Here is a 25,559-nt window from a genome sequence, read left to right as displayed (position 1 = left end):
CAGTATCTATCACAAGATGTCCAAGGAAGAAACAATGGTGAACCAGCGACAGGGCCATGGGTGGTCAAGGCTCATTGATGCACGTGAGGAGTGAAGGTTGACCCGTGTGGTCCAATCCAACAGACAGAAGAAGAAGTTAATGCTGGTTCTGATAAAGCACAATATTAGGCAGGTGGTCATAATGTTATGCCTGGTCGGTGTATGTCTTGATTTCTGTAAAGCTGAAAATAATGTCTATTGTTGGAAATCCTATACAAAGGAAATTAAATGTAATTAAATTGATGTAATATTAACATCTGGCATCAGACACAACTTTAAAATGATCTGTTATGATTTTGTTTAAAAATTAGTCCTAAAATATGTACTTTGCATTGTTAATGTGTGAATCGTGTTGATTACTGTACACAGCTTTCTTGGAAATTTCCCATATTTAAAGAAAAAGCTCAACATGGTCAATGGACAATGATCTAGAAACAATCCAAAATCCACTCTGAGGCCAGTTTAGATGTACATCTAAGGTTTGCACTCATCAAAGGTTCCTGTTTTCTCAATATCTTGTATATGTAGATGATGCTTGTGCAGAAATAGTACATAATGGGAAAGAAACTACACCAAGTGCTAAAAGAGGGCCAATGAGGTAGCCCATAATCACGCTATGATTGTTTTGATTATGATTGGAGGAAGGAGAGTAGACAGAAGTCATCCAAGTTTGATCAATTTGTTCACTTTTGGTTAATGTTTTTGTCGACTCTCAGATTCCAATTATGGACACACTTTAAAGTTTACTAGCTATACCATACATCTTTTTTTTTTTTTTTTACAATTTTTGTTTGACACTAGATAGATGACACAGGTGATATTATTGAGACCTAATAGTTCTGTTATATGCTTTTCTAGTAAGTTGGGCTGGTGTTTTATCAAAATAAAATTAAAAGCTTGCCTCCACAACTTTGGTAGTCTTGTAATGTTGATTGCTGAACTCTTAAGTGAGATTTTAATTTTTCTTTAATTCTACACAAAGATGTTCCATTTTCTTACAATTTCTCTGATTAATTCTTTTTTTTTTTTTTTTATCTGCCAAAAAAATGAACCTGCTTTTATGGGATAGCTTAAAGAGGGAAATGGCTTAAAATTAACCAATTAAAAGTTTAGGTAGACTTTAAATGAGAAATTATTTTGCACTTTGTGATCAATGCTTGATAAGTCTAGAATCAAACATGCTTTTATTTATTTATTTATTTTTATTGGGGGGGATTTTCAAAATTTTCAATAGTTGTAATTTATTCTCTCATTTAAAACCACAAAATGCATGTTTATACATTATTACCGTTCTGCAAAGACCGGACATTACATTGAAGGTCAGAATTTATTTATTTATTTATTATTTTATAAAAAGTGATTTAAAGAAAGTTGGAGCACTTTTGTTTCATACTCTAATAAAAAGGTACCATCTATTACTCTGAATGGTTCCTCAGGCATATCCCTCTGTCAGTGGAGATCAGTAGAACAGATAGTTGTCCTTTCACACAATAAAACGTTATGAACCATTGTGGAAACCTTTTATTTTTTAAGTGTATAGAGACTCTAATTTGCAGTATTCAAAACAAGTGTTGGTATTTTTTTTTTTCCAGGAAAACGATTCCCATTAAGAATCGACTCTTTAAAGATTTCCACTCTAATGATCCACCCGAATCCGGAGAGTCGATTCATTTCTCCTCGGTTGACTCCCAGCCGGAGCCGAGAGGCAGCTACAGAGTTTGTCCCTGTGGCCGCCATTAAAGGATACAGACCCATGTAGCTATTCAAACAGAAAAAACAGCAAGACATTGATGAGAAAGCGGACAATGTTTCGCGTTTTAAACGATTTTGCATTTCGGCTTTTAATTGATATTTAATGGGCATTTTCTAATGTGAACACCTTCTTGTAAAGACCGAGAAAATAGTAGGGATTTCTTCTTTTTTTGTAACTGAACACTTTTTTTTTTTACTGGACTTGACTGCTTGGGCTGCCAATCGGTTAGCCAGCTAGCTAACGTTAGCTAGCTTGTTAGCTAACGCTAGTGGGTTGGCTAGCTAGCCGTCCAGATACTCTGATGCTAAGTGAGGGGGGAGGGGGAATTACCTCGAACAATTTGATTTACCTTGTTTTTTTAATCGGATTGTTCTTATTGGGGTTTTTTTGGCAAATAGAAAACGGAACGCAGAAGCGGGTACTCTTTTAGCGTCGCTTATATTTGTTTGTTCCTTTTAAGCGCGGCTAAGTAGCTCGGCGAATGTTTGGCGAGTTCAACAAGAGACTGTGGAGGATTTGAATAGTTAGCTCGCTTAGCAGCTAAACTTGCCCGAGACGCGTCTTGACGGCTGATTTGTTTGCGGAGCTGCTCTGCTGGAGTTCAGACTCGACCAGCCACAAAAACATTCGAACACACTCCGAAAAAAAAAAAATATCTGTTTGCTGTGAAATGATGGCGAGATTGGCTTCACCCTGAAGATGAGTTCTTGTTTTGTACCCAACGGGGCGAGCCTGGAGGACTGCCACTCCAACCTATTTTGTCTGGTAAGAGATTTAACCGAGCTAAAGCTAAACTGCGGCTAAAGCCAATTCCAGCTAGCTCTGGCCAGCTAAGACTCACGACTAGCTTCCTCGAAGTAGCGGCCCAGGCCTGTTGAGCTACTTAAATGGTGTCTGAACAAGTAAATAGTGTTGCTGGGCTTGGAAATAAAACACCATTCTACCTGTACGGATCACACACGCAACATATACCTGTGGGGTTTTAAAAAAAGTTGAAAGATGATCGTTATATATTACGTGTAAAGTTAGCAAGCGCTAATCTAGCTGTTGCTAGTATGTCGGTAGTAAACAATGTCACAACTATCTGGAGTTACAAGTTGAAGGTTGTAATTACTCATAAATAACAGCCTGATGGAATAATCCCAACGACGTGTGCGTTATTAACACGTTATTAAACCAGATTTGAACGTTTTCGCCTTGGATTTAGATCAATTTGGCTAGTTATCTTTCCTGTTCAAATCGAGATGCATGATTTTTTATTTTTTTTTTTTAATTTCATATCTGGAAGCCAAAATGTAAATCCGATTTCACGTGAACGTTTAGACAAAGTCGATGTTGTGAACGATTGATATCGAGTTAAATTAAGTGTTTTTTTTTTACTATTAGTAATTTTCAAATCAACGCTAGTCAGCGAGCTAGCATAACTAGCCATCAGTCAGATAGACTACGAGTAAGGCCTACATGTGTATTCTCTCCTCTGCTAAAACCTGATCACCTTTATGTAACGTGTGTTTTGTATTTCTCCACTTCGTGTTCACTTGGTGATTAACCAGCATTTGAATCACAGCAGGTTTCTTTTCCTTTATATTGCTCTCGTCTTGCGTTAAGTTAGGCAGTGACCTCTGCACTGCTCAACATAATACCGACATGATCTGATTACTCTGTTGATATTTACATCCTTTCTCAAATAGAAAAGAAATCCACTCTTGCCCACAGAGAGAGAGAGAGAGAGCAGAGTATTTCCTGGAGATAAGTGAAAACTTTTCCAGTCAGATGGTCTTGTATAACTGGATTTAAGGCCCTGGCAGGCAGTAGTATGATGCTTATGGGTTTCAGGAAAGTGTAATCATTCTAACCATAGGCCTGTTTTTTTCCTCCTTTGTGTAATCTCATGCCTATTTTTATATTACTCAATGTTCGTGTTGATCTGCTCATGCACAGCCTCATGCTCATGCATGTTTACTTGAAGTGCACCAGTTCGATGGGAATGCATACTAGGCAACATAACAGCGATCAATACTACTTGCAGGCGCATGTTCGTTACACATTAGTGCTCTTGAAGGATGTCTGTTTTTCACGATCAGGATACGACGTTTGATAATATTTATGGCGTTGTAGTTTGCTATGTTGACTTTTGTCCTAACTGTATGTTGTTGTTTTTTTCTGTCTCTGACCTCAGGCTGACCTCACAGGCATCAAATGGAAGTGCTTTGTATGGCAAGGCCCCACATCTTCACCCATCGTCTTCCCCGTGACTGAGGAGGACCCCATCCTGTGCAGTTTCAGCCGGTGCCTGAAGGCAGACGTGTTGAGCGTGTGGCGGCGGCACCAGACGCCCGGACGCCGGGAGCTCTGGCTCTTCTGGTGGGGCGATGATCCCAACTTCGCCGAGCTCATCCACCATGAGCTTTCAAGTAGGTTTCTCAATATCACAATTCATCCAAACGAGGATCCTTCTGGGCCTGGTTCTTCTCAAGGTTTCTTCCGTATATCACCTCAGAGTTTTTCCTCACCACCGTCACCACAGGCTTGCTCATTAGGGATAAAATAGTTACTTTAAACTTTCTAATTTTTTTTCTATATTTCTCTACTTCTGTAAAGCTGCCTTTGAGACAATGTCCATTGTTAAAAGCGCTGTACAGATAAATTGAATTGAATACTCACAACATTGTGCACTGGGGAGAAAAAAAAACACATCACCATTTGGCTGGCTGTTCTGTTTCTCTTGAAATGTTTTAAAGCTTTCCAAAATAATTCGTCTAACTTTTATTTATTTATTTATTTATTTTTGCAGTGATGTGATTGTGAACATTGTAATTGTTTAAAAACTACAAAAAGTTTAATATTTAATTTAATCCAGCATTATCATTCTGTCTTTTCTCCTTTAAATCCCCTCATGAAAACATCACGTGGCTTGCACCATATTTGCAAGGGTTGGAGACAGCGGTTTGCACATTTATATAGAAGATGTTTAAGAGGCCGCGTCATGCAGTTCTAATGTATGAAGAAGTCCTCGTCGGGTTTAGCTTTTGGAAATAGCTCGTGGGTGTTTGCACTTGCTTGCTAGAGTAGGATCATGTTTCTGGTTGCAGCTGGGCTTGGTGCACAGTGACGCGGCGAGAAAGGAACATGCAGATGCTGAGTGCAGAGCTTAGTTGCTGTTTGTTACACAGAAGCTCTGATTAAACCCTTGCGCTCGTGCACGTATTTGTGAACACATGAGGGCGTTGTACATGGGCGGTTGCATAGGTGTCTGCCTCGCACTTAACTCGGATATATCCACTAGGGGGCAGAAAATTAAAATATATATATATATATATATATATATATATATATATATATATATATATATATTTGTAATGAATCAAGTTTCACATTTCCTTACAGAGCAGACTAAAGTCCTGTGTGAGATAATACTGAGGATTTCTACTACTTGTGGGTTTTAAATGACCAAGTTCTGAAGTACTGAAGCTGACTTGGGTGCAGTTTGGGCTTTTTCAGATAATCTTTTCTTTAAAATAATGTTAATATGACATGAAAAAAAAGTCTTTTAAGCATGTTCATTGTTAGTAAAAAGAATTATTTCATACAGTCATTGCCAAAACATCAGCTTGGCCAAATAAAGCATTATGGGATTGCTTAGTTATGTGTGGGCATGCTTTGTGCCTGACAAGCAGAGCGCCTCTACCACTCCCTCCTCCCCTCCCCCTTTGTGTGTGTGTGTGTGTGTGTGTGTGTTCGTGTGTTCTTGGCTGCACTTTCCAGATGCTTGGTGATCATTATAGTACTGGGTTACCAGTCAGATTAAGCAATTGGACCAAAAAAAGCAGTCTGCTTTGTGAACATTATTGCTATGCAGAACTGTGAGACGAGGTGTGTAAACTTGCTTAAAAAACGTGCACGTTGTTTTAAGGAGTAAAAACAATCCAAATGGCAAGTAAAAAGGGATCTATTTCATCATATTCAAATAATCATCCTGACACGTACTGGGGTGATTTAATCTCAGAGACATGAAATGGTTGATACACAACACTAAAGATGTACACAGTGAGCCATTAGGATTTGGGAGGCGTGTGTCAAGCACTTCTGACACATCTCTGACGTGGTATGCTTACCCATAATCCTTTTCTCTCTCTCAGATGTACTTAAGTCCAGGAGAATTAACCAGAGAATTATGATTTTTTTGGGGGCCTGATTCTGATCCTGTTTGTCAAGTAAATTTACATAACCACCTCTGGGCTATATGGTGAATACCATTAACAGACTCTAGAAATGCAGGAACATTGGAACACACAGTGTGTTTTCTTTTAGTGTTTTGGTGTTTGTAATCCTGCAGCATTCTTCTTTTTCGATTAGAATTGCAAAGATGTTAACAGCGTGTTCACAGTAGTAGGTGATGAAGTGACAGATGGCTATACCTTTCCTGAGTTTCTGTGTCACAGCCGTGCAATTCTGGAGACAGCGAAAATTATTTAAAAAAATTATGTATGTGATATTATATATATCTAAACAATTGTATGGAACCCCCCATACAAGTTATTAATTGTTAAAAGTTAGTAATTAATGGTATAATTAGGTAAGATAAAACTGCAAACAAACAAGCATTCTGTACCAGAAGTCCATTTTCCAAACGGGTTTTTTCAGCTCTTGATACACTTATGCTACCTCCACATATGCTACATCTTTTTTGTTTTGTTCATTTATTTTTAATCATGTTCTACATTTACTCCAGGTTATTTATACAAATTAAAAAAAAAAAAAAAACTTTGAAAAACACTTTTGACAAACCTCAATATAACCTCAAGCAATATGTGTAAATTATACAGTTAAATGTACACTATATTGCCAAAGGTTTTGGGACATCTGCCTTTCCATGCACATGAATGTAATTTGGAGTTGTCCCGCCCTTTGCAGCTATAACAGCTTCAACTCTTCTGGGAAGGCTTCCCACAAGGTTTAGGAGTGTGTTTATGGGGAATTTTGACCATTCCTCTAGAAGCGCATTTGTGAGGTCAGGCACTGATGTTGGATGAGAAGGTCTGGCTCACAGTCTCCACTTTAATTCATCCCAAAGGTGTTCTATCGGGTTGAGTCAAGTTCCTCCACACCAAACTCACTCATCCATGTCTTTATGGACCTTGCTTTGTGCACTGGTGTGCAGTCATGTTGGAACAGGAAGGGGTCATCCCCAAACTGTTCCCTCAAAGTTGGGAGCATGAAATTGTCCAGAATTTAGGGTATATAGGGTATCTTGTAGATACTTTATTATTTTAAAGAGAACTGGACAATGTTCACAAGTGATCGCTACACATCCACAAAAGACAAACTTTGTTGCTGACTGGTGTTAATTTTTAGATAATTCGTACGTAACAACTCACTATGTCTATTGATTATTCACTGCATTATCCATGCATTGTTCAGTGCTGAATTTCCCGTAGTGATTTACTTGCCACTTAATTCCAAAACAATTATTCTGATGCAGTGAGGTTTTAGAATCATGAACTTTAAGACCGTTATTTGTTTCTGGCTAAAACCTAATTTTCAAAATAGAGGTTGTACATGTTTGTATAGATGTAAAATTTAACTATGCATGCACATACCCGCATGTTAGTAAAGTGAGTTAAGGCGTCTTTATGGAAACGGACATTAAGCTTGCGGACTTTCCTCTGTTAGGTAATGAAGACGGCGTGTGGGAAAGCGGTTTGACATACGAGTGCCGCACACTGCTCTTCAAAGCCATCCACAACCTGCTGGAGCGCTGCCTCATGAACCGCTGTTTTGTGCGCATCGGCAAGTGGTTCGTCAAACCCTACGAGAAAGACGAAAAGCCCATCAACAAGAGGTAATGCATCTCTCAGCGTTATGGAAACATCTGTGTTTATTCTTTTGTTTCTTTGTCTTTTTTTTTTTTTTTTTTAGTAAGATTAAGGTTTTTACCCAATGCCATAGGCTACTTTATTAAGCCTTATGATCACAGAAGTCCAATTGAGTTAGGCTGTTAACACAGTAGGGCACATTTTCTCATCTGGAAGCCATATATTTCTCTGTATCACCCCGTGATCACTCACTGTGTTTATGTCTCGTGTTTCTCGCCGGCCTTTTTTAGCAGAATCATCTGGTTTTGGTATGTCAAGTGCATGGAATCTGTTAAATCCTGACTCTGGTCAAATTAGTTGTGGAAGCAGTGTTCAGTAAAGAATCAACAAGAAGTAATTTGCTCCCTCAAGACTGAGCAGTTGTGCTGTGTTTACGGTTTTGACAATGTGTCATAAATAGCCCCTTGGCTTCCTGCACTGCTCTGGGTGTACTCACTGGGCCATAGTGTCTGTTAACTGTGCATGGAAAATGTGACTGACTTCCCTGTTTTGCCTTCAGCAAAGCATTATTATTTTATTTTAAAAAAAAAATGAAAAGCTTTACACGTTTGCTTGTAATATATTAGTGCACTGATTTGCCCGGGTGTAAGCAATCATAAGTTTTTTAGAACAATTCCACTATTACCTCAGGCTGATCATTTGAAGTGGTTTAATTTCTTCAGATAGACAACGAACAGATGACATAGTATGAAGTCAGGCTGTGTTAAACACCACAGGGCTGTGTGCAGGCTTTGAAGTGCCATCTGTTGGTGTGGAGTTTGATGGTGAGTTGGTAGCATGCCTTAATGACACTCCACTGAGTGCTCAGCAGTCGTATGACGAATGCGCACACTTTCCCCATTCAGCATAATCTCCCTGCTCTCTCGTTACCTGGCTTGCGATTCATGGTTTTATTTTGCGCCTCTCCCGCGTAAGCAAGGTGGCACCCAGTAGAAGTGTCCTTCTTTCCCTTTGACTTGAGATGTAAAAAATAATCCCCCTCACATGTGAAATAGGTTGTGACAGAGGGTTCAGGAACATGCGACAGCAGTTGTTGTGCCCCAGGCTGTTTAGCCTAATAGATTCTTTCAGTACAGAAAATGGGCTGAGGCTTAGTGGGGTTTCAGGACAGTCTTGAGTCTTCTTGTGACTTAAATTAATTGTGGATGTTTTGTTTGTCTTTTGATAACATTAATGCCATGATTCATCGAAAGAACAACATAAAACTGGATGCTCTGTCTGTTCTTGGAAGGCTCCCAGAGCAGCATAAACAAAATTGTGGTTTAGATGGCACATTTTCATATCGCAGGCTTCTGCAATATTACATGAAGCATTAACAATATATTGTTTAACCTTAACATGAATTAATTCCTTAAATTAGGTCAAATTACACACACGAAAGTAATTCAAGTCTCTTGGGATTTGGTAGAATCTCCTATGAGGAGTATGACTGCTGAGGAACAATAAGGACATTCCATCTCGGGTGTTTAATTATAATTGCTTTAGTCACTCAGAGCTTATCTTTACAACTTGCCTATATGCGTTGAATTAAATCAGTACTGATCCTGTTCTCTTTTTGTTCTCTGGCTCTTGAATAGCGAGCATCTGTCCTGTTCCTTCACCTTCTTCTTGCATGGAGACAATAACGTGTGTACCAGTGTGGAGATCAACCAGCATCAGCCTGTCTACCTACTGAGTGAGGAACACCTGACTCAGGCCCAGCACAGCAGCAGCCCAGTGCAAGGTGAGATCATGCATTTCAGCTCGGCAGTATGATGCCAAACACCACATTTCTGCTCAGCGTGTCAGCTTAAGCCTGTACTTTTTGGCAGAGGATTTATAGCATCGTTAAAAAAAATGAAGTCTGTAGGCTGCACATGGGATTTATAACTGATAGGTAAGCTGTTTGCGTCATATAGTTTACAACATATTACTAAAGCGTATAGATTTTAATAACTAAAAGAATAAATGCAGATACACCAAAAGTGAGCTGATCATCCCATTCCAAATTCATGGGGGCTGATATTGAATTGTTCCCCCTTCGTTACTCTAGTAGTTTCTTCTCTTTTAAGAAGGTTCTGGAGTGTGCCCAAGATCAGCCACAAGGGTACATAAGGTTGAACTCTGATGTTGGTCGAGAAATTTTACACTCCAGTTCATCCCTAAGGTGTTCAGTGCGGTTAAGGTTAGAGCTTCCTGAAGGCCACTCGAGTTCTTTTACTCCAACCTAGGCAAATTGTGTGTTCATGAAGTGCACAGGGGCATTGTCATGCTAGATGGGGTTTGGGCGCTGTATTTCTAGTGAAGGAAAATCGTGTACTGTTACAAAAGAGGGTATACAACTGTGTGCTTCTGCTTTTGTGGCAACAGTTTGAGGAAACCCACAATGGGGTGTGACAGTCAGGCTTGGTGTCCACAAACTTTAGGCCATCTAAAGTATGTGCAGTACAGTATTGTGTATCCTAAATCTAAGTGATGAGGGGGTTTTTGGTTGTTTTTGTTGTCTCCTTAAAGGCCTGCAGCTGTCAGTATGTTGGCAAGCATGTGTTTTTTTTCCCCTGTGCTCAAGGGCATAGTAATGACAGAGTTACAGCATCCTGCTGATTCTTCTGGGACTCTCTTGCCTTCCCTGCTGCTAGTAATTAACTCAGTACAGGCTCACTCAAGCACTGATGAAGGCTTCTCCAAATACACACTTACAACTGCACTACTTCACTGTTCCCTGTAGCTGGTGCTCATTCAGCTAACCTATGCTGATTTAGTCTTCTCTGCACATTAGAATAATTTCATCTGAAATCTGACAGAAGGGAACATATGAGCGTATCTGGATGCGTTTCATATTGAAAGAGCTCTGCATTGGTGATCGGGGTGTTTGTTCTGTAATTCAATAACTGATTGTGGATTAACTCCATGGCAAAGTTTGTCCTTTATAGTCACACATTCATCATTCGTCTCCCTGGAGGCAGTTTAGGCAGTTATGTAAGTATTTTATGCTTATAGGCTTAACCAAACACAGCTCAGGTCACATCCAGTCAAAACAAGCTCAGTATTTATTTCCCACCTTAAAAACTAAACAGCGTCACATAAAAAAACGTGCGATTAGTTCAAGTACACAGAGGCATTGGGGAAATCTATACAGGCAAGTCTTAAACAAAACTATTGGCGCATTTACAGTTAATATTTTCTTAAATCTGCTCTAAAAATAACTGTACAGAGTCTCTTCCTCTGTAAAGCCTGAGAAGGTTGGAGAGTTGGTCCATTCCTTCTTTTTCAGCTCCTTTAAATTCCTAGGATTTGTGCCAGTTATAGTTACAATGAGTTTAGGTTGTGCATTTTGAGATGCTCTTTTTTCCTTATATTTTTCTCCAGATAAAAAGTTTGCTTTAAAATCGAGTTTAACAGCCTGACAAGACACAAGAATCAGCTATACTGCAGTTCTGATACTTTACTCTTTAGGCTCATTCCCTCTTCCTAACCATGTGTGGGATGGTGCACAGTGTCTCTTGTGTGCAGCCCAATATTTAAACCCTTGGGAAACAGGACATGGTGCAAGGCAGAAAGATAATGTACCTTTATCAAGGATGACAATTTGTACAATTTTCTCGGAGAAGTGTGAAGCATGCCAGTTTCACTGGAGGCATAACACTCTCAGGAAATCACTATCTACCCTTTTCTGCATGACTGGCTACTGTCTCTGTAATAGACAAGGAAGTGAGAATATGTCCTATGTCTCCCACCTAGAACGCATGGCCAATCTTGTTGTGCTCTTGTGCTTGTGGCATCAAGATTCAAACTCGGTGTAAAGAAGAATCCTTTTTTTTCCTTGCACCACTCTCACCTAAGTAACAGAACCTTTTAGCGATTGATTGTAAAAAATGGAGAAGTTATAATGATGCTTTAAATCTGATCTGACGATGTTTTAATTTCATTTTCAGTGATTCTCAGTCCGTATGGTCTGAACGGTACACTCACGGGCCAATCCTTTAAGCTTTCTGATCCACCAACACAGAAGTTAATAGAAGAATGGAAGCAGTTCTACCCCATTGGCCCAAACACCAAGGAGACACCAGAAGATAAGTTAGATGACTTGGACTGGGAAGATGACTCGTTAGCTGCTGTGGAGGTTCTTGTCGGTATGGCGCAAATATTTCTACAAGTTAAGGATTCAGAACATGTCTTGTGTTGTAGGTTTAGTTGACATTGTTTTTGATGATCTCGCCTGTTTGTTTTCTCAGCCGGAGTGAGGATGGTGTACCCGGCTTGCTTGGTGCTCGTGGCCCAGTCGGATATTCCAACCCCGGCTGCAGCGAGTTCCTCCGGCACTATGATTACTCCAGGAGGACATCACAGTCACGCCATACACAGAGAATCTGCCCTCTCCTCAGTTACGCTCACTCCTCCAACTTCACCAGAGGAAGCTCAGAAAGGTATGATTGCAGTATAACCTGGGAAGATGTCCCTTGTTTTGTTTTTTATGTATACTTTTTTAATGGTGCTTTTAATTTAATTTTTTTTTTTTTTTTTTTTTTTTACTGTAGTTCCTCAGCCTGCCCCAAGATGGACAAAAATTTCCTCAGCAGCTGATGGCTTCAGCATGGACAGTACTAGCCATCATGGGGGTAAAGTTCCGCGCAAGCTGGCCAGTCATTTGTTGGAGGCAGTATGGCAGGAGTGCAATGTCAACCGTGCTCAGAAGTATGACCCTAATCTTTTCTGTCCTTTTATTCCTGCTGGGTCCTAGTACATGCTTCATTTTATATCTTTAACTTTTTACAGGAGAAGGTTCTCAGCCATAGCCAGTGGTCTATGTGAGGAAGAGATGGACAAAACTGGTGTTTGGGATTTTGTTGAACGCTATCAAAGGGTGCAGTGCAATTGCTCAAGGTATAGTATCGAAATCCATTCATATAATATATTTTCAATATTCAAATATCAATTTTATCTCAAACGACAAGATACAAGAATTTGATTGTGTTTCATTGCTGTAAATAAGTTAAAAGTCAACAGAAGTACAATTTCAGCATTCCCTTTTTTCCTACAGACACAAAAACCTGAAGCAGCGTACAAGTAACACTCCTGGACTTCCTCTCCCTGCTGGCCAGCCCTCTCAACTCCCCTCCAAATACAAAGTGGCAGAAAAGCCAGAGAAGGCAGAGAAACAGCAGAAGAGACCTCAAACACCCTTCCACCACCGCAGCTCTGTGGGTGAGGATTTGAGCCTAGAGCCAGATGAGAGAGGCAGCCATTACCGTGCTCTTCACCATGGGGATGTTGATACGAGCAAATCTCAAACCCTGCACACATCATCCAGGGACATGGTTGGCTCGCCTCAGCCCCCGCCACTCAGCCCACATCCCTGTGAGCGAGAGGAAGAGACACCATCCGACCTAAAACGCTCTTCTACCCCTCTTCATCAACAGTTCTACCCTCCTTCTTCCGAGGCCTGCCTTCTGCCTTCAAAAAGCCCTGATCGCGCTTCCTTTGACCCTTTGACCTCGGAGTATGTTACAGCTTATCCAGACTCTCTGGAACCCACAGTGTATGTTGGCTCAGCCATTAGCCCCAACGAGGACACAAGCCACAACCCTTGGAGGTACTTCAGGCTCCCTGGAAAAAGAAATATGGATCTACAGCCTCCTCAGCTTCCTGTGGACAAACTGAAGCAGGACAGCATGGACAGTGCTGTTTCTGTCACAGAGTAAGCACACATTAATTCTACAGTTTTATTATGTTCTTTACTATGTTTGTCTTGTCTATAATCTATGTAGCTGGCAACCTTGAATCAGTCGCTCCACAATTTGCGATCACAAAAATGAATGCAAAATCAAGCCAATGCCACGGTATTTGGAGGAGCTTGCAGTTTAGCAAAATTACCGCTAATGTTTCTACAGTTTCGGGCCAATACACATCATATAACATCATAAGAAAACAAAATATTGCAAAAAGTTAAATCTGTGGCCAAAAATCACCAAAAAAAAAAAAACCCCGGCCTCACAAATAGGCCAAAATGAACTCGGTATAATGTGCTCTAGAAATATTTCTGATGTGCATGTTTTGGTTTACAGGGTAATGGCTTCCTCCGCAACTCTGAAAGTGTCAGAGGAACGGGTGAAGATGTACATTCAGAAGAAGAACCAGTATCTCTCAGTGTCTGTGTGCGATGGGGAGCAGGAGCTGGACGCAGATCCCTATGCTTTTGTGGAAGGAGATGAGGAGTTTTCTTTCACGGATAAGGAAAAGAGGCCTGGAGCAGAACCTGCAAAGAGAAACAAGGTCAGTCACTTGCATCTTTAGTTGATGGTTTTCATTAACTATTGTAAATCACACACGTTGTCAAACCAGCTGTATTTACAAAACAGGCCACTAAAACACATGACACAAGTTAGTGGAACAGTGAATGAACCAAACACACTTACATTCCACTTTTAAAGCTAATTGTACAACAGCTTTGGAAGATGGTGAGCTAACTGTATGGTACGGTTAACTAGTTAAGTTAATTATCTCCCATGATACCACCACACAATTAGTTGAAGAGCAGTAAAAGTGCTGCCCACCAGCCAAAGTTTTGCTTTGGAGAGTGAGAGAGGTACCACTCTGAATTTTAATTCCAAATGTCAGCCTTCTTTTACAAAGCTTAACCACCGAGGCAAACCTTTGGGGTAAGATGTGGTAATAAGCATCTTAGTTTGGGCAGGCGTGGAAGAAAGATTGCATCACTGAATCATTTACACTGGGGCTAAAAATACTGCATGGCAACGTGTTAGCCGTGAGACAGATATGGCAGGATGTACCGAGGAAGGTGGCAAGTGGCAGTGTGAGGTTTCACTGCGTCCTAATATGCTTAAATAAATACACTGTGAAACAGGGCACATGTGCTGTTATTTGGTTATGATGTCAACTTAACATTTGAGCGTTACAAAAAAGACGAATCGAGTGATATCTAATGAAAATAAACTGTGACTAGTGTTTTGGTCACAATGGCAGCATTCCTTACATAAGTCTGTGCAGTTCAGCAGCGCATTTGGGTGACTGATGCAGGCAATTGCCAGTGACAGAGATGGAGTAGAGTCAGTAAGAGGTAGAGGATACTCTTGTGAGTAAAAGGCACAAACAAGTGTGACAAAATGCAATGTCCTGCTCTGTCTGTCTTTGTGTCATTTAAGTGAAGAAGAATTGAACAATTTTCACCCGACAGGTGACACCGTCCACACCGCATTACATTGTCAAACTCAACAAGTGCACCACCGATAACAAACAATACCCCAGTGGCATATTTGTGGCAGGCGACAGTTTAATATTGTTTACTTGTTAGATTTCAAAAACACCAAATTAGTTGCTTGCAATGACTAGATATTGTTGATTGATTTTAATTCTATTCTTCCAGAGGGATGATGGTAGCACGTCTTCGACTGATGGTGAGTATGTTTTGCGTTTTCTTATCAGACACTATTTTTACACTGCCATTTTTTTTTTAAGTCTGCCTCCTCATTTGATTGATATTTGTTTACCACAGACACTCATGGCTCAGCATGCAGTAAACCTCTCCCATCCACCAGCCTAATACATGAGACCGACCTGGCTGTGTCAATAAACGACCTGGATAATCTGTTCAACTCTGATGAAGATGAGCTTACGGTTAGTAGGATCCTTGCACGTGTCTCGTGAACCTCTCGTGAGTTCTGTTTGGCCTTTCAGATCTTCCCTGTTACTAAGCATTCAGATCCCCCTTGCTTTCTCAGTAGCCCATTTTCATAACAGTTTGTTTAGTATATGATCTATTATGTGTGCATTGTAAAGCAGTCTACGGCATCATGGCAGTGTCACGCAGGTGAACGGTTGTTTTCTGTGCTTTTGTTATTCCCAGCAGCCTGGAGCCAGGAAAACTGGGAGTGGAGCTGAGGAGAAATTTGGTGGCAAGGAACCCAAGCCAGCAGCAGCAGACACTCTGTCAAATTTAAGTATGTCTCTAAGAAGATGGATTTACTCATGGTCTACTGTCAGAAAATGATTTTTTATATGTAAACTTAAGTTTTAAACAAAATCTACTTGTTTGGAGAAGCAATTTAATTTTAATTACAACTCAGAAGTTTGCCCAGATTCCATATACAGAAAACATTTTAAGCAGATGGACTGGTTTATTAATACAGAACACAGAGTGCTCTGAAAAGGCATTACCTCCAAATAGTAAGGGTTCTTTCATTCAGAAATGGAGTAAAAGTGTGTGTGTTTGGCTGTCTAGGTGCTGCGGATCTACACCAGATGTTTCCCACACCTCCATCTCTAGAGCAACACATCATGGGCTTCTCCCCCATGAACATGGGTAGTAAGGAGTGTGGTTCTGTTGAAACTGGGCCAGGCTTCACTCTGACAGATGGGCCATTGCTCATTGGAACTTTTAAAATGGAAGTGGAGGAAGGCCTCTGCAGCCCCAAACCCTCCGAGATCAAGGTGTGGACAACTGGTGACACAAACCGAAAACACTAATGATTTATGTTGTAGTCTAGTGCTGAGATTGTGCTTTCTTTTCTTTCAGGATTTCTCTTTTGTATTTAAGCCAGAGCCTTGTCAGGTTTTTGTGGGTAGCTCCCTGTATGCGCCCCTAAAGACACTGCCTAGTCAATGCCCAATTTCCCTCAAGCTGCCAGAGGATTGTGTGTACCGGCCCAGCTGGACTGTGGGCAAACTGGAGATGCTGCAGCCAGTGCCTGCCATGTCTTTCCTCGGCAAGGAAAGGTAAATTACAGTACAGAGAATGTAGCAGTTGCGTTACAAGAAGAGTTAATACGTTTGCTTCACCAAAATAGTTTTTTGATACAAAAGTGGGATAATGCATGACCCTTGTCTCAGAGAAGGCCCAAGGTAGCTTTTATGCTGTTCAGTGGTTGGGAATGACTTAAAGGATAAATTGAGGGTAGTAGTAAAAATTGCTCCTATTCAGCAGTCTGGCCTGCTATTCTTATTTGTTTCTAAGTATCTTATTTGATGTGATTGTTGTCTTGTGTCTGTTTTCACAGTAACATCCCTAGTGTGGGCAGTGCAATGGAGCTGCAAGACTACACACAAACATACACCCCTCAGACCCACACCCCTATGCAGTCCAACAGTGCCCCGCCTAGCAACAGTGGTGCGGGTATCCTACCCTCACCCGCCACGCCACGCTTTTCAGCACCTACGCCGAGGACACCACGTACCCCACGCACCCCACGTGGTCCTGCTAGTGCCCAGGGATCGATGAAATACGACAACTCTGATCTGTATTCTCCCGCCTCCACCCCCTCCACTCTTAGGCCTCTCAGCTCAGTGGAACCAGCTACAGCGCCTTCGGTGCCTGAGGCCCACAGCCTCTATGTCACACTCATCCTTTCTGACTCCACCATGAACTTGTTTAAAGACTGTAATTTTGACAGTTGCTGTGTGTGTGTGTGCAACATGAACATCAAGGGTGCTGATGCCGGTGTTTACATTAGTGACGCAGGCCTGGATTCACAGTATTCCAGTACAGAAACCTGCTCCTGTGGCTTCAGTGCCGTCGTAAATCGACGCTATGCGAATGGTGCTGGCCTATTTCTCGAGGACGAGTTGGATGTTGTGGGCAGGGGCACGGATGCTGGCCGAGAAGCAGAAAAGCACCTGGAAGCACAGCGCCGTGCTTCCTCAGTGCACCTCCAAGACGAGCTGCTCCTTCTGCTGCAGGAGCAATGCTCCAATCCATTTCCCGCTCTGTGCATGCCAGAGCCCAGGGCCGGATTAGTACCACGGCCACCCCGGCGCCTGGAGGAGAGGGACTACTGTAGCGACTGCTACCTGGCTCTGGAGCATGGTCGTCAGTTCATGGACAACATGTCTGGAGGAAAAGTAGATGAAACGCTGGTCAAGAATTCATGTTTGCACCCCTGGGCCAATCGCAATGGTACAGGGAATTTATTTAATTTTTTTTTTTTTTTTTTTTAGAAATCTAACTTGCATTCATAATCTAGCAGTTTACAGATAATACCATAGGAATAAAAAAAACTGTTTCACACTAGTACTTTGAACTAATAGGCTATATTCTATGTTTATTATAAACGTGCTCAAAACCTCTGTTCTTTCCTTTTTCTTTCAGCCATGGATGTGAGCTTGCTTTTCTCTCAGGATGTGCTAAGGATGTTACTGTCTCTGCAGCCTGTGCTGCAAGACGCCATCCAGAAGAAGCGATCTGTGCGCTCTTGGGGTGTCCAGGGTCCCCTTACTTGGCAGCAGTTTCACAAGATGGCTGGCAGGGGATCCTATGGTATGCTTTGTGGATATCACTACTTGTAATTTTTGTGAAACAGATCTGTCTGGGTGATTGGCTAAATTCTTTCTGTCTCCCCATTCAGGTACTGATGAATCTCCTGAGCCATTACCCATACCAACCTTCCTAGTTGGTTATGAGTATGACTTTGTGGTTCTGTCACCTTTTGTCCTTCCCTACTGGGAGAAGCTGTTACTGGAACCTTTCGGTTCTCAGAGAGACGTTGGCTATGTGGTGGTGTGTCCTGACAACGAGACTCTGCTGACTGGTGCTAAAACTTTCTTCAGAGACCTGACTGCAGTCTATGAGGTATATACACAATATAACCTTGATGAACTGTGTTTAGCATTTCAGTGGAACCGTATATAATACCAGTATCACTCTTCACGCAGGCATGTCGGCTTGGTCAGCACAAGCCCATCTGCAAGGCTCACGCTGATGGGATAGTAACAGTGAGTACCGCTGGCTTGAGGCCTCAGGCAGATCAACCGCTCAGTGACTGGTTCTTCAAAATGTGCAGCAGCATCAACAGTGACTCCATAACAAAACTTAAGCTCTATGCTCAAGTATGCCGGCATGATTTGGGTATGAATTTGTTTGTTTATATTTTTTACCTCTTTGGTTTTTGTTTACTCCATATAGTACATTTGTAGAATTCAGTGTATATAATCATTTTCTGTTAAAGGTTTGGATTTTCCTGCCTCAAACATGTGATGGAGGTGTTCTTGAGGCACATTTACATTGTGTTGTGCTGATGACAATATAGCGATACTGGTATTGCAGATAACTTGCAGAATTACACTGAACAGAGCAGCGTATTTTTACTGTCAGTGTGTTTTGCCATACTGACATTGCCCCTGTGTTCACAGTAACAAGCAGCCTGTTGCTTGTGTCACATAGTTCATTTCCTGAGAGTGCTGCTCCTATTGTTGTGTGGGTGTGCACATTTCAGGAAACAGTAGTAGCCAATATATATAGTCTGTTATATGATGTATACAATTAAATACACTCACCCAAGTCACCCTTCCAACTAGAGCTGGGCAATTAATCATTATTATCAAGTAATTCGAATTTATGGTTTATGTCGATGTTGAAAAAACGAAAATCGATTTTCCACTTTCACTTTGGTTAGCCAGAGCGAGCTTCCATAGTTCTGTGACGCAAAGAGCTTGTTTCTAAGAGAGGCGCGGTTTCTTCAGTCGGACTGAAGAACGCGCTGAAAGACAGGGAGGAGCCGAAAGTCTGCCGCCGTTTTCATGAAATTTAAAGGGGAATGAAGCGATCCCGAATTTGTGTAGAATTTATGGAGAATCGCAGACTTCTTATGGTGGCTGAATAGAAATGTTAAAAATGGCCTAGCGACGAAAACGGCGGCAGACTTCGGCTCCTCCCCTTCTTTCAGCGCGTTCTTCAATCCGACTTTAGAAACCGCAGCGTCACAGAGCTAGGATCAGAGGACGTGTGTGTGAGAGATCAGGAAGACTCGTATTTGGCTTGTTCAGTACTCAGATGTTATAAAACACATTTATGCAATACAGTGGAATGCTGCAATAAGTTTACCATCCTACCCTGTTAGTCAAACCTTTATTTATTTATTTATATTTTTTACTATTATACCCTCATTGGGGGCGGAGTCCCCCTTAAATGAAAATCCTAGATTCGCCCCTGATTGTGCCCATATACACAGATGTAAAATGCAGTCTGGCACCTGTTTGGTTTTATTTAGCGTGTTAGTTGCGTGTCGGTTTTATTTAGCGTGTTAGTTGCGTGTCGGTTTTATTTAGCGTGTTAGTTGCGTGTCGGTTTTATTTAGCGTGTTAGTTGCGTGTCGGTTTTATTTAGCGTGTTAGTTGTGTGTTGAACTGATTTACAAAATTGTTTTTCTTCAGGGATTTTTTTTCAGGTGACAATTATTTATTTTATAAAAAGTGATTTAAGTCTGCAGTTTGCACTTTACAAATCCCTCATATTTTGTTATATTACTTTATTTTACTAGAATAATTAGAACTTGTAAAGACTGGTGAAAGTTTGCATTTTATAAATCCCCAAAAAAGGTTTTTATGTTGTATTGATTATTGTTTTTCTAAATTAACAACAAAAAAAAACTTGTTAGCAAAAGTAATTTTGCACTTTTAGTCCAAATTAGCAGTTCATATGTTTGGTTATATTGTTTTTGCTCAATTTAAAAAAAAAAATCTATTCTATAGTCTCTAGTGTTTTTATTAAATTTTTTTAAAGAAAAATAATCCTTTTAAAATTGAATTTTGTTTTTAAAAAATCGGAGATTCAATTTTTTGGCCATATCTCCCTGCTCTTCTTCCAACCTTTAGTTTTCAGTTCTCAGACTGAAAACTAGACTGAATTTTGATCTAAAAAGAAGTCAGACCTCTTGAAAAGAAGTCACTCGCATTCTTGCAAAATGGATAATCAGTCAGCTGTTGCCTTGACACTTGTCAGTGTGAATTTGAGGTACACAATTTCTAATTATTTGCATTTCGTTCTTTTCAGCTCCATACCTGGCTGCCCAGTCTTTAGACAGCACCCTACTCTCTCAGCGAAACCCTTCATCCTCCTCTTCCTCCTCCTCCTCCTCCTCCTCCTCCTCAACATCTTCACAACCTGCCAGCTCCAGCAACACCTCTACAGGCCCTCAGAACACCACCACTGCCACCAGCACCTCCACAGCCAGCAGTAACAGCAGCACCCCAGCACCCACCTCTGCCACCTCCTCTAACCCTCAGGGTTTGGGAGGCTTAGGATCTAATAAGCCCAGTTCTCTCCCTCCCTTTGGAGCTCAAGGAATTCAGCATGCTGGAGCCCAGAACACGGGCACCATAGGAGACAACACATCAGCCACCAGCCAGCCACAGGCTCACCCTGAGCCCCCTGAGAGGTATACTATTAGCATTCTATTGGCTGCAGTAAAGATAGAAGATGCACTCTAAATATTATATCAATCTCTGACCCTCCAACTGATGTGAGCATTGTTTTTTCACAGCACTATGGAAAGAGACAAAGTGGGTGTGCCAACGGATGGAGACTCCCATGCTGTCAGCTACCCTCCTGCCATAGTGGTCTATATTGTGGACCCATTTAGCTATGAGGACACAAGCAGAGGCTGCAACTCTAGTGTGTGGAGTCTGGGACTCCTCTACTGCTATATGGAGATGCTGCAGTTTTTACCACCACATATAAGGAACGCTGTGTCTGTGCAGGTGAGTTGATGGTGTTGATCTGTGTCTGATTTTTTTTTTTTTTTTCCTCCACGTTTTGTAAACAGTATTTTTAAACACTAAAACTGATGCTGTATCGTCAATGCAGGTCGTTCCCTGCCAGTACCTGCTGCAGCCAGTACGGAGTGAGGAGAGGCATATGTATGCTCAGCATTTGAAGTCCCTGGCGTTCTCCGTGTACACGCAATGCAGGAGGCCTCTCCCAAACTCCACCAACGTCAAAACACTAACAGGTTTTGGCCCCGGACTTGCCATAGACACTGCATTACAGAGCTCTGAGGTACATAGCTTCTGATTTCCCCTTATGACAAATATCCAGCTGACTGCAAATTTACTTAAAAACTTATTTATGGTATCTGTTTATAACTGACCGAGTTTGTCTAACAGGGTCTTTATATTATTTGTTTCCTGTCAAGTTTCAAGTAGCTATTATTAGGGGTGCATACTTGATCACATTGACATCAGGTTCATGATTGATAATTCTCATTTAAATGTCACTCTTTTTGTTAGACTTAACTTTCTGTCTGATTCTATTGTTTTGACGTTTGCGTAGACATTTATTTTGAGCGAAGTGTTTTCACAATATGTTTTGCAATTATAGCTTAGGTTTAAGTTATTCTTTGCTTCAAGGGTTCAGATAGGCTTCATGTTAATGTGAAATGAAAATGAATATGTTTTCTGCTTGGTTTCAAGTGTAATAAACCTATTCTGTTATTAAACTTGTTGATTCAAAATCATCTTAATTTTCTTTCTGAGCACAGTGCCCTTTATATAAGAGTATATTTTGTGAAAATGAGGAAGTAAGGATTGAATGAAAACTGTTCAGCGGAGTATTGAGTTGAGTATTCTTTTTTGCTTTAATCCAGAGGGCAGAGTTTGTTCATCTCTACACACCACCATTTGTCCTGGCTCCAGTTAAGGACAAGCAGACAGAGCTGGGTGAGACGTTTGGTGAGGCAGCGCAAAAACACAATGTCCTCTTTGTAGCCTACTGTTTGTCTCACGACCAACGCTGGCTGCTGGCCAGCTGTACCGACCAGTATGGAGAGCTGCTGGAGACTTCCATTATCAGCATTGATGTGCCCAACAGGTAAGTGCTTAAAAATGGTATTTTGTTTGTAAATAGGAATTTCTGTAGTTTTAATTCTCTGTAACTGAGAGAACGTCTTCCCACAGAGCTCGCAGGAAAAAGGGTTCAGCACGTCGACTCGGTCTTCAGAAGCTCTGGGAGTGGTGTGTGGGTCTGGTACAAGTGACCTCGCTGCCTTGGCGAGTTGTGATTGGCCGGCTGGGTAGAATGGGTCATGGGGAGTTGCAAGGTAAGTAACTTTTTTTATGTCACATACCTTAGTTGTGTTATACATGGCATGGTTGTTCACTCTTTAATTTGTGGTCTGCTTCATTTCGAACAGATTGGAGTATCCTGCTAAGCAGACGAAACCTGCAGTCTCTGAGTCGCCGCTTGAAGGAGATGTGCAGGATGTGTGGCATCTCATCAGCAGACAGTCCCAGCATCCTTAGTGCCTGTTTAGTCGCCCTAGAGCCTCAGGCAACATTTGTCATTATGCCAGGTGGGATCTATATGAATGATAAAAAAAAAAAATGCTTAAAAACTTTCCCAGTAAGCCAGAGTAGCACTAGCGTAAAACTCTCACTCCAAATCCAGGCTCAAAAATAAGTGGTAGATTAAATCCCTGTATGAAAAGCCAGCAAAGCATGTACTTATCAGTTAATTGATTATATATTGACTTCAATGCTAGTTCCAAGAGTCTTCATCCTAAAGGCATTTAGGAAACCAGAGTGAAAATTTATTATTCGTGATTTATACTACATAATTAGACACTTCTCTGACTATCCCATCTTTTTGTGCCCATGTGTAGACTCTGTATCTACCGGTTCCGTGTTTGGCCGCAGCACTGCTCTGAACATGCAGACGTCACAGCTGAACACCCCTCAGGACACCTCTTGCACCCATATTCTGGTGTTCCCCACCTCTGCTGTAGTCCAGGTCATCGACACGCCCTTCAATCCCATTCACGGTCAGTCTCATACACACGAATGGCTCTCAAAGTTCTAGCCGACATTGTTCTTGTTTAAATCCTTAATCAATTCTCTCATCTTCTCAGATGCATCAGATGCCATGGGCGGTATGGATGGAATCCTGGACCTGCTCGTGTCGGAGAATGACGTGGACCCTGACCTCATTAATATTTTACCCAATTCTCCAACCACCTCCCCAGTACACTCACCCGGCTCACACTACCACCACGGAGGAGATGGCAGCAAGGTTTTACTTCTTAACTTTTAATTTTCTGTCGTGAACAATGTTGTTTTTAGCTCACAGATTGCTGTACACAGTCGACAGTTCCACAGTTATGAAAAACAAACATGCTTCGGACAAAAATGAGTCATCTCCTTTCACTTGTATAAGAAGAAATTCTATTGTTGACTTAAAGCAGCTCTTATGATGAATAACTGTAATTTCATGAATGAATTGCATGGTGTCGGCCATTTTAAACTACCAAATAAATAAACGGTGACACTATAAACATTTCTTTACCTTACACATTCTGATTATAGAAACAGTTTCTGGAGTGCACTCGCTGTATACTTGGCAAAAAGAATTAAATATACGTGTTATGAAACACGATTTTGCTCATTGTGTGTGTGTGTGTGTCAGGGTCAAAGCACAGATCGCATGGAGTCCCACGACGAAACTCCTAACATCCTGCAGCAGCCGATGGCACTGGGTTACTTTGTGTCCACAGCCAAAGCAGGGCCGTTGCCGGACTGGTTTTGGTCCTCTTGCCCTCAGGCCAAGAACCAATGCCCCCTCTTCCTGAAGGTTAGACATTATGCATCTGTTTTCTCCAAGAATAACATTCATGTAGTGTTGTAAAGTGATAGTGTCAAGATTTTTACAAACATTGAGAGGCTTGACATTTTGTTTATTGATTGTGGCACCCCTCAGACACCACACTGGGGTGAGCGTATTCACAGATAGTCACCAGTAGGGATATTCTGTTTTTCAGGCATCTTTACACCTGCACGTCTCCTCGGTGCAGTCCGACGAGCTGCTGCACAGTAAACACTCCCACCCTCTCGACTCCAACCACACCTCAGACGTGCTCAGGTAACTTGACATTAATGTTCATTAATGTGGTAACATTAATATCCTGATTATCTCAGTATTAATCTACTTGTTTATCACTTACGAAATAATAATAATAATAACAATATAAATTGAACGTATCTCTGTGTAAGACCTTAATAAAGAACAGATCGTATGACTTTTTCCCCAGTAATATCAGAAAACACTGGACTTTATTAATCATCACTAAGGTTTCATAGTTTAAGTTCTTTGCCCGAAGATATGCTTTCTTGTATCTGCTCAGGTAAACAAAAGATAGGGAGAATATTGAATATAAACATTGTTTTGTTTAGAGTACTCGTACCCTCATGTCCTAGCATGGGATAATTCCCTTACCGTTGGATGTAAATTAATACAGAAATGTCTATTTTGCCATATAGAAGTGTAAAACTGTTCATGAAGATCAACCAGATTTTAAAACATTACTTGATAAATGAATAATTACCTTTTTTACAACAGCTTGAAAATCCATAATTATTCTTAAGGCAAAGAATCATCTCTGAGCAAATAAAAATAATTTAGATGATACATTTTTCTTAAATGGATTTAGTAAATTTAGCCATTAGTATTCTCCAGAAAGGACCACAAATTTGCAAAAGCAATTATTTTAACGGGGGAAAAAAAAGCAATCTTTCCAAAAGCTCTCCACACTTACAGTATTTGATTTGTACCTTTGTGGTCAAAACTCTTGGCAACCTATTTGAATATAATGTTTGTAATGTCCTAATGAATCTCTGTGCATCCTTTTATAAGCTGTGCATTAAGCAGCTGAGATAAATGTTTCATGTCTGCTTGTTGTGTAGGTTTGTGCTGGAGCAGTACAACGCCCTCTCCTGGCTGACCTGTGACCCTGCCACGCAGGACCGCCGCTCTTGTCTCCCTGTGCACTTTGTCGTGCTTAACCAGATGTACAACTTCATCATGAACGTGCTGTAAAATCACTCGCTGTGCTGCAGCGCTACTGCAGAACAGGGCACACATCAGACAGACAGTCTGGGCACTTGGGAAGTGCAGGGATACATTAGCAATGCCAAGAGTCCATCTCAAAAACAACTGGAGCTAAAGGGACTAGTCTACTGAAATGTTCTTTTTAATGACCTGATATTTTGGTCTGGGTAAGATCTTTTGCAAATGAAATGCCTGCATATATCTTATTTATTGTACGTTTTTAAATGTGTAATTTCTTAATCTTTTATATATATATATATATATATATATATATATATATATATATATATATATATATATATATATA

At 41.0% G+C, this 25,559-nt stretch overlaps 1 protein-coding gene across 2 annotated transcripts; it reads left to right on the top strand.

Moving 5' to 3' along the window:
- Nucleotides 1–1,741: 1,741 nt before the first annotated feature.
- On the top strand, nucleotides 1,742–25,499 carry med13b (mediator complex subunit 13b). 2 transcript variants are annotated; one of them, XM_058413545.1, is made up of 30 exons: nucleotides 1,742–2,557; nucleotides 3,972–4,206; nucleotides 7,466–7,634; nucleotides 9,246–9,391; nucleotides 11,583–11,780; nucleotides 11,883–12,074; nucleotides 12,186–12,342; nucleotides 12,424–12,531; nucleotides 12,689–13,345; nucleotides 13,713–13,920; nucleotides 15,032–15,062; nucleotides 15,161–15,282; nucleotides 15,512–15,605; nucleotides 15,887–16,095; nucleotides 16,181–16,380; nucleotides 16,662–17,557; nucleotides 17,750–17,917; nucleotides 18,006–18,229; nucleotides 18,313–18,505; nucleotides 20,429–20,813; nucleotides 20,919–21,135; nucleotides 21,242–21,433; nucleotides 22,020–22,243; nucleotides 22,330–22,472; nucleotides 22,566–22,724; nucleotides 23,034–23,192; nucleotides 23,280–23,440; nucleotides 23,834–23,998; nucleotides 24,186–24,286; nucleotides 25,108–25,499. In XM_058413545.1, the coding sequence occupies exons 1-30, from the start codon at nucleotides 2,492–2,494 to the stop codon at nucleotides 25,238–25,240; spliced, it is 6,312 nt and encodes a 2,103-aa protein (XP_058269528.1). In that variant the 5' UTR covers nucleotides 1,742–2,491; the 3' UTR covers nucleotides 25,241–25,499. The 2 variants fall into 2 exon arrangements, with proteins under 2 accessions (XP_058269528.1, XP_058269529.1); XM_058413546.1 differs by having other exon boundaries at nucleotides 15,515–15,605; nucleotides 25,108–25,498.
- Nucleotides 25,500–25,559: the final 60 nt, after the last annotated feature.

This window comes from Hemibagrus wyckioides, linkage group LG17 (assembly GCF_019097595.1).
Source record: "Hemibagrus wyckioides isolate EC202008001 linkage group LG17, SWU_Hwy_1.0, whole genome shotgun sequence".
NCBI classification, from domain to species: Eukaryota; Metazoa; Chordata; class Actinopteri; order Siluriformes; family Bagridae; genus Hemibagrus; species Hemibagrus wyckioides.
The sequence above is the reverse complement of the archived record's forward strand: the minus strand, read 5'-3'. Positions and strand labels throughout refer to the sequence as shown.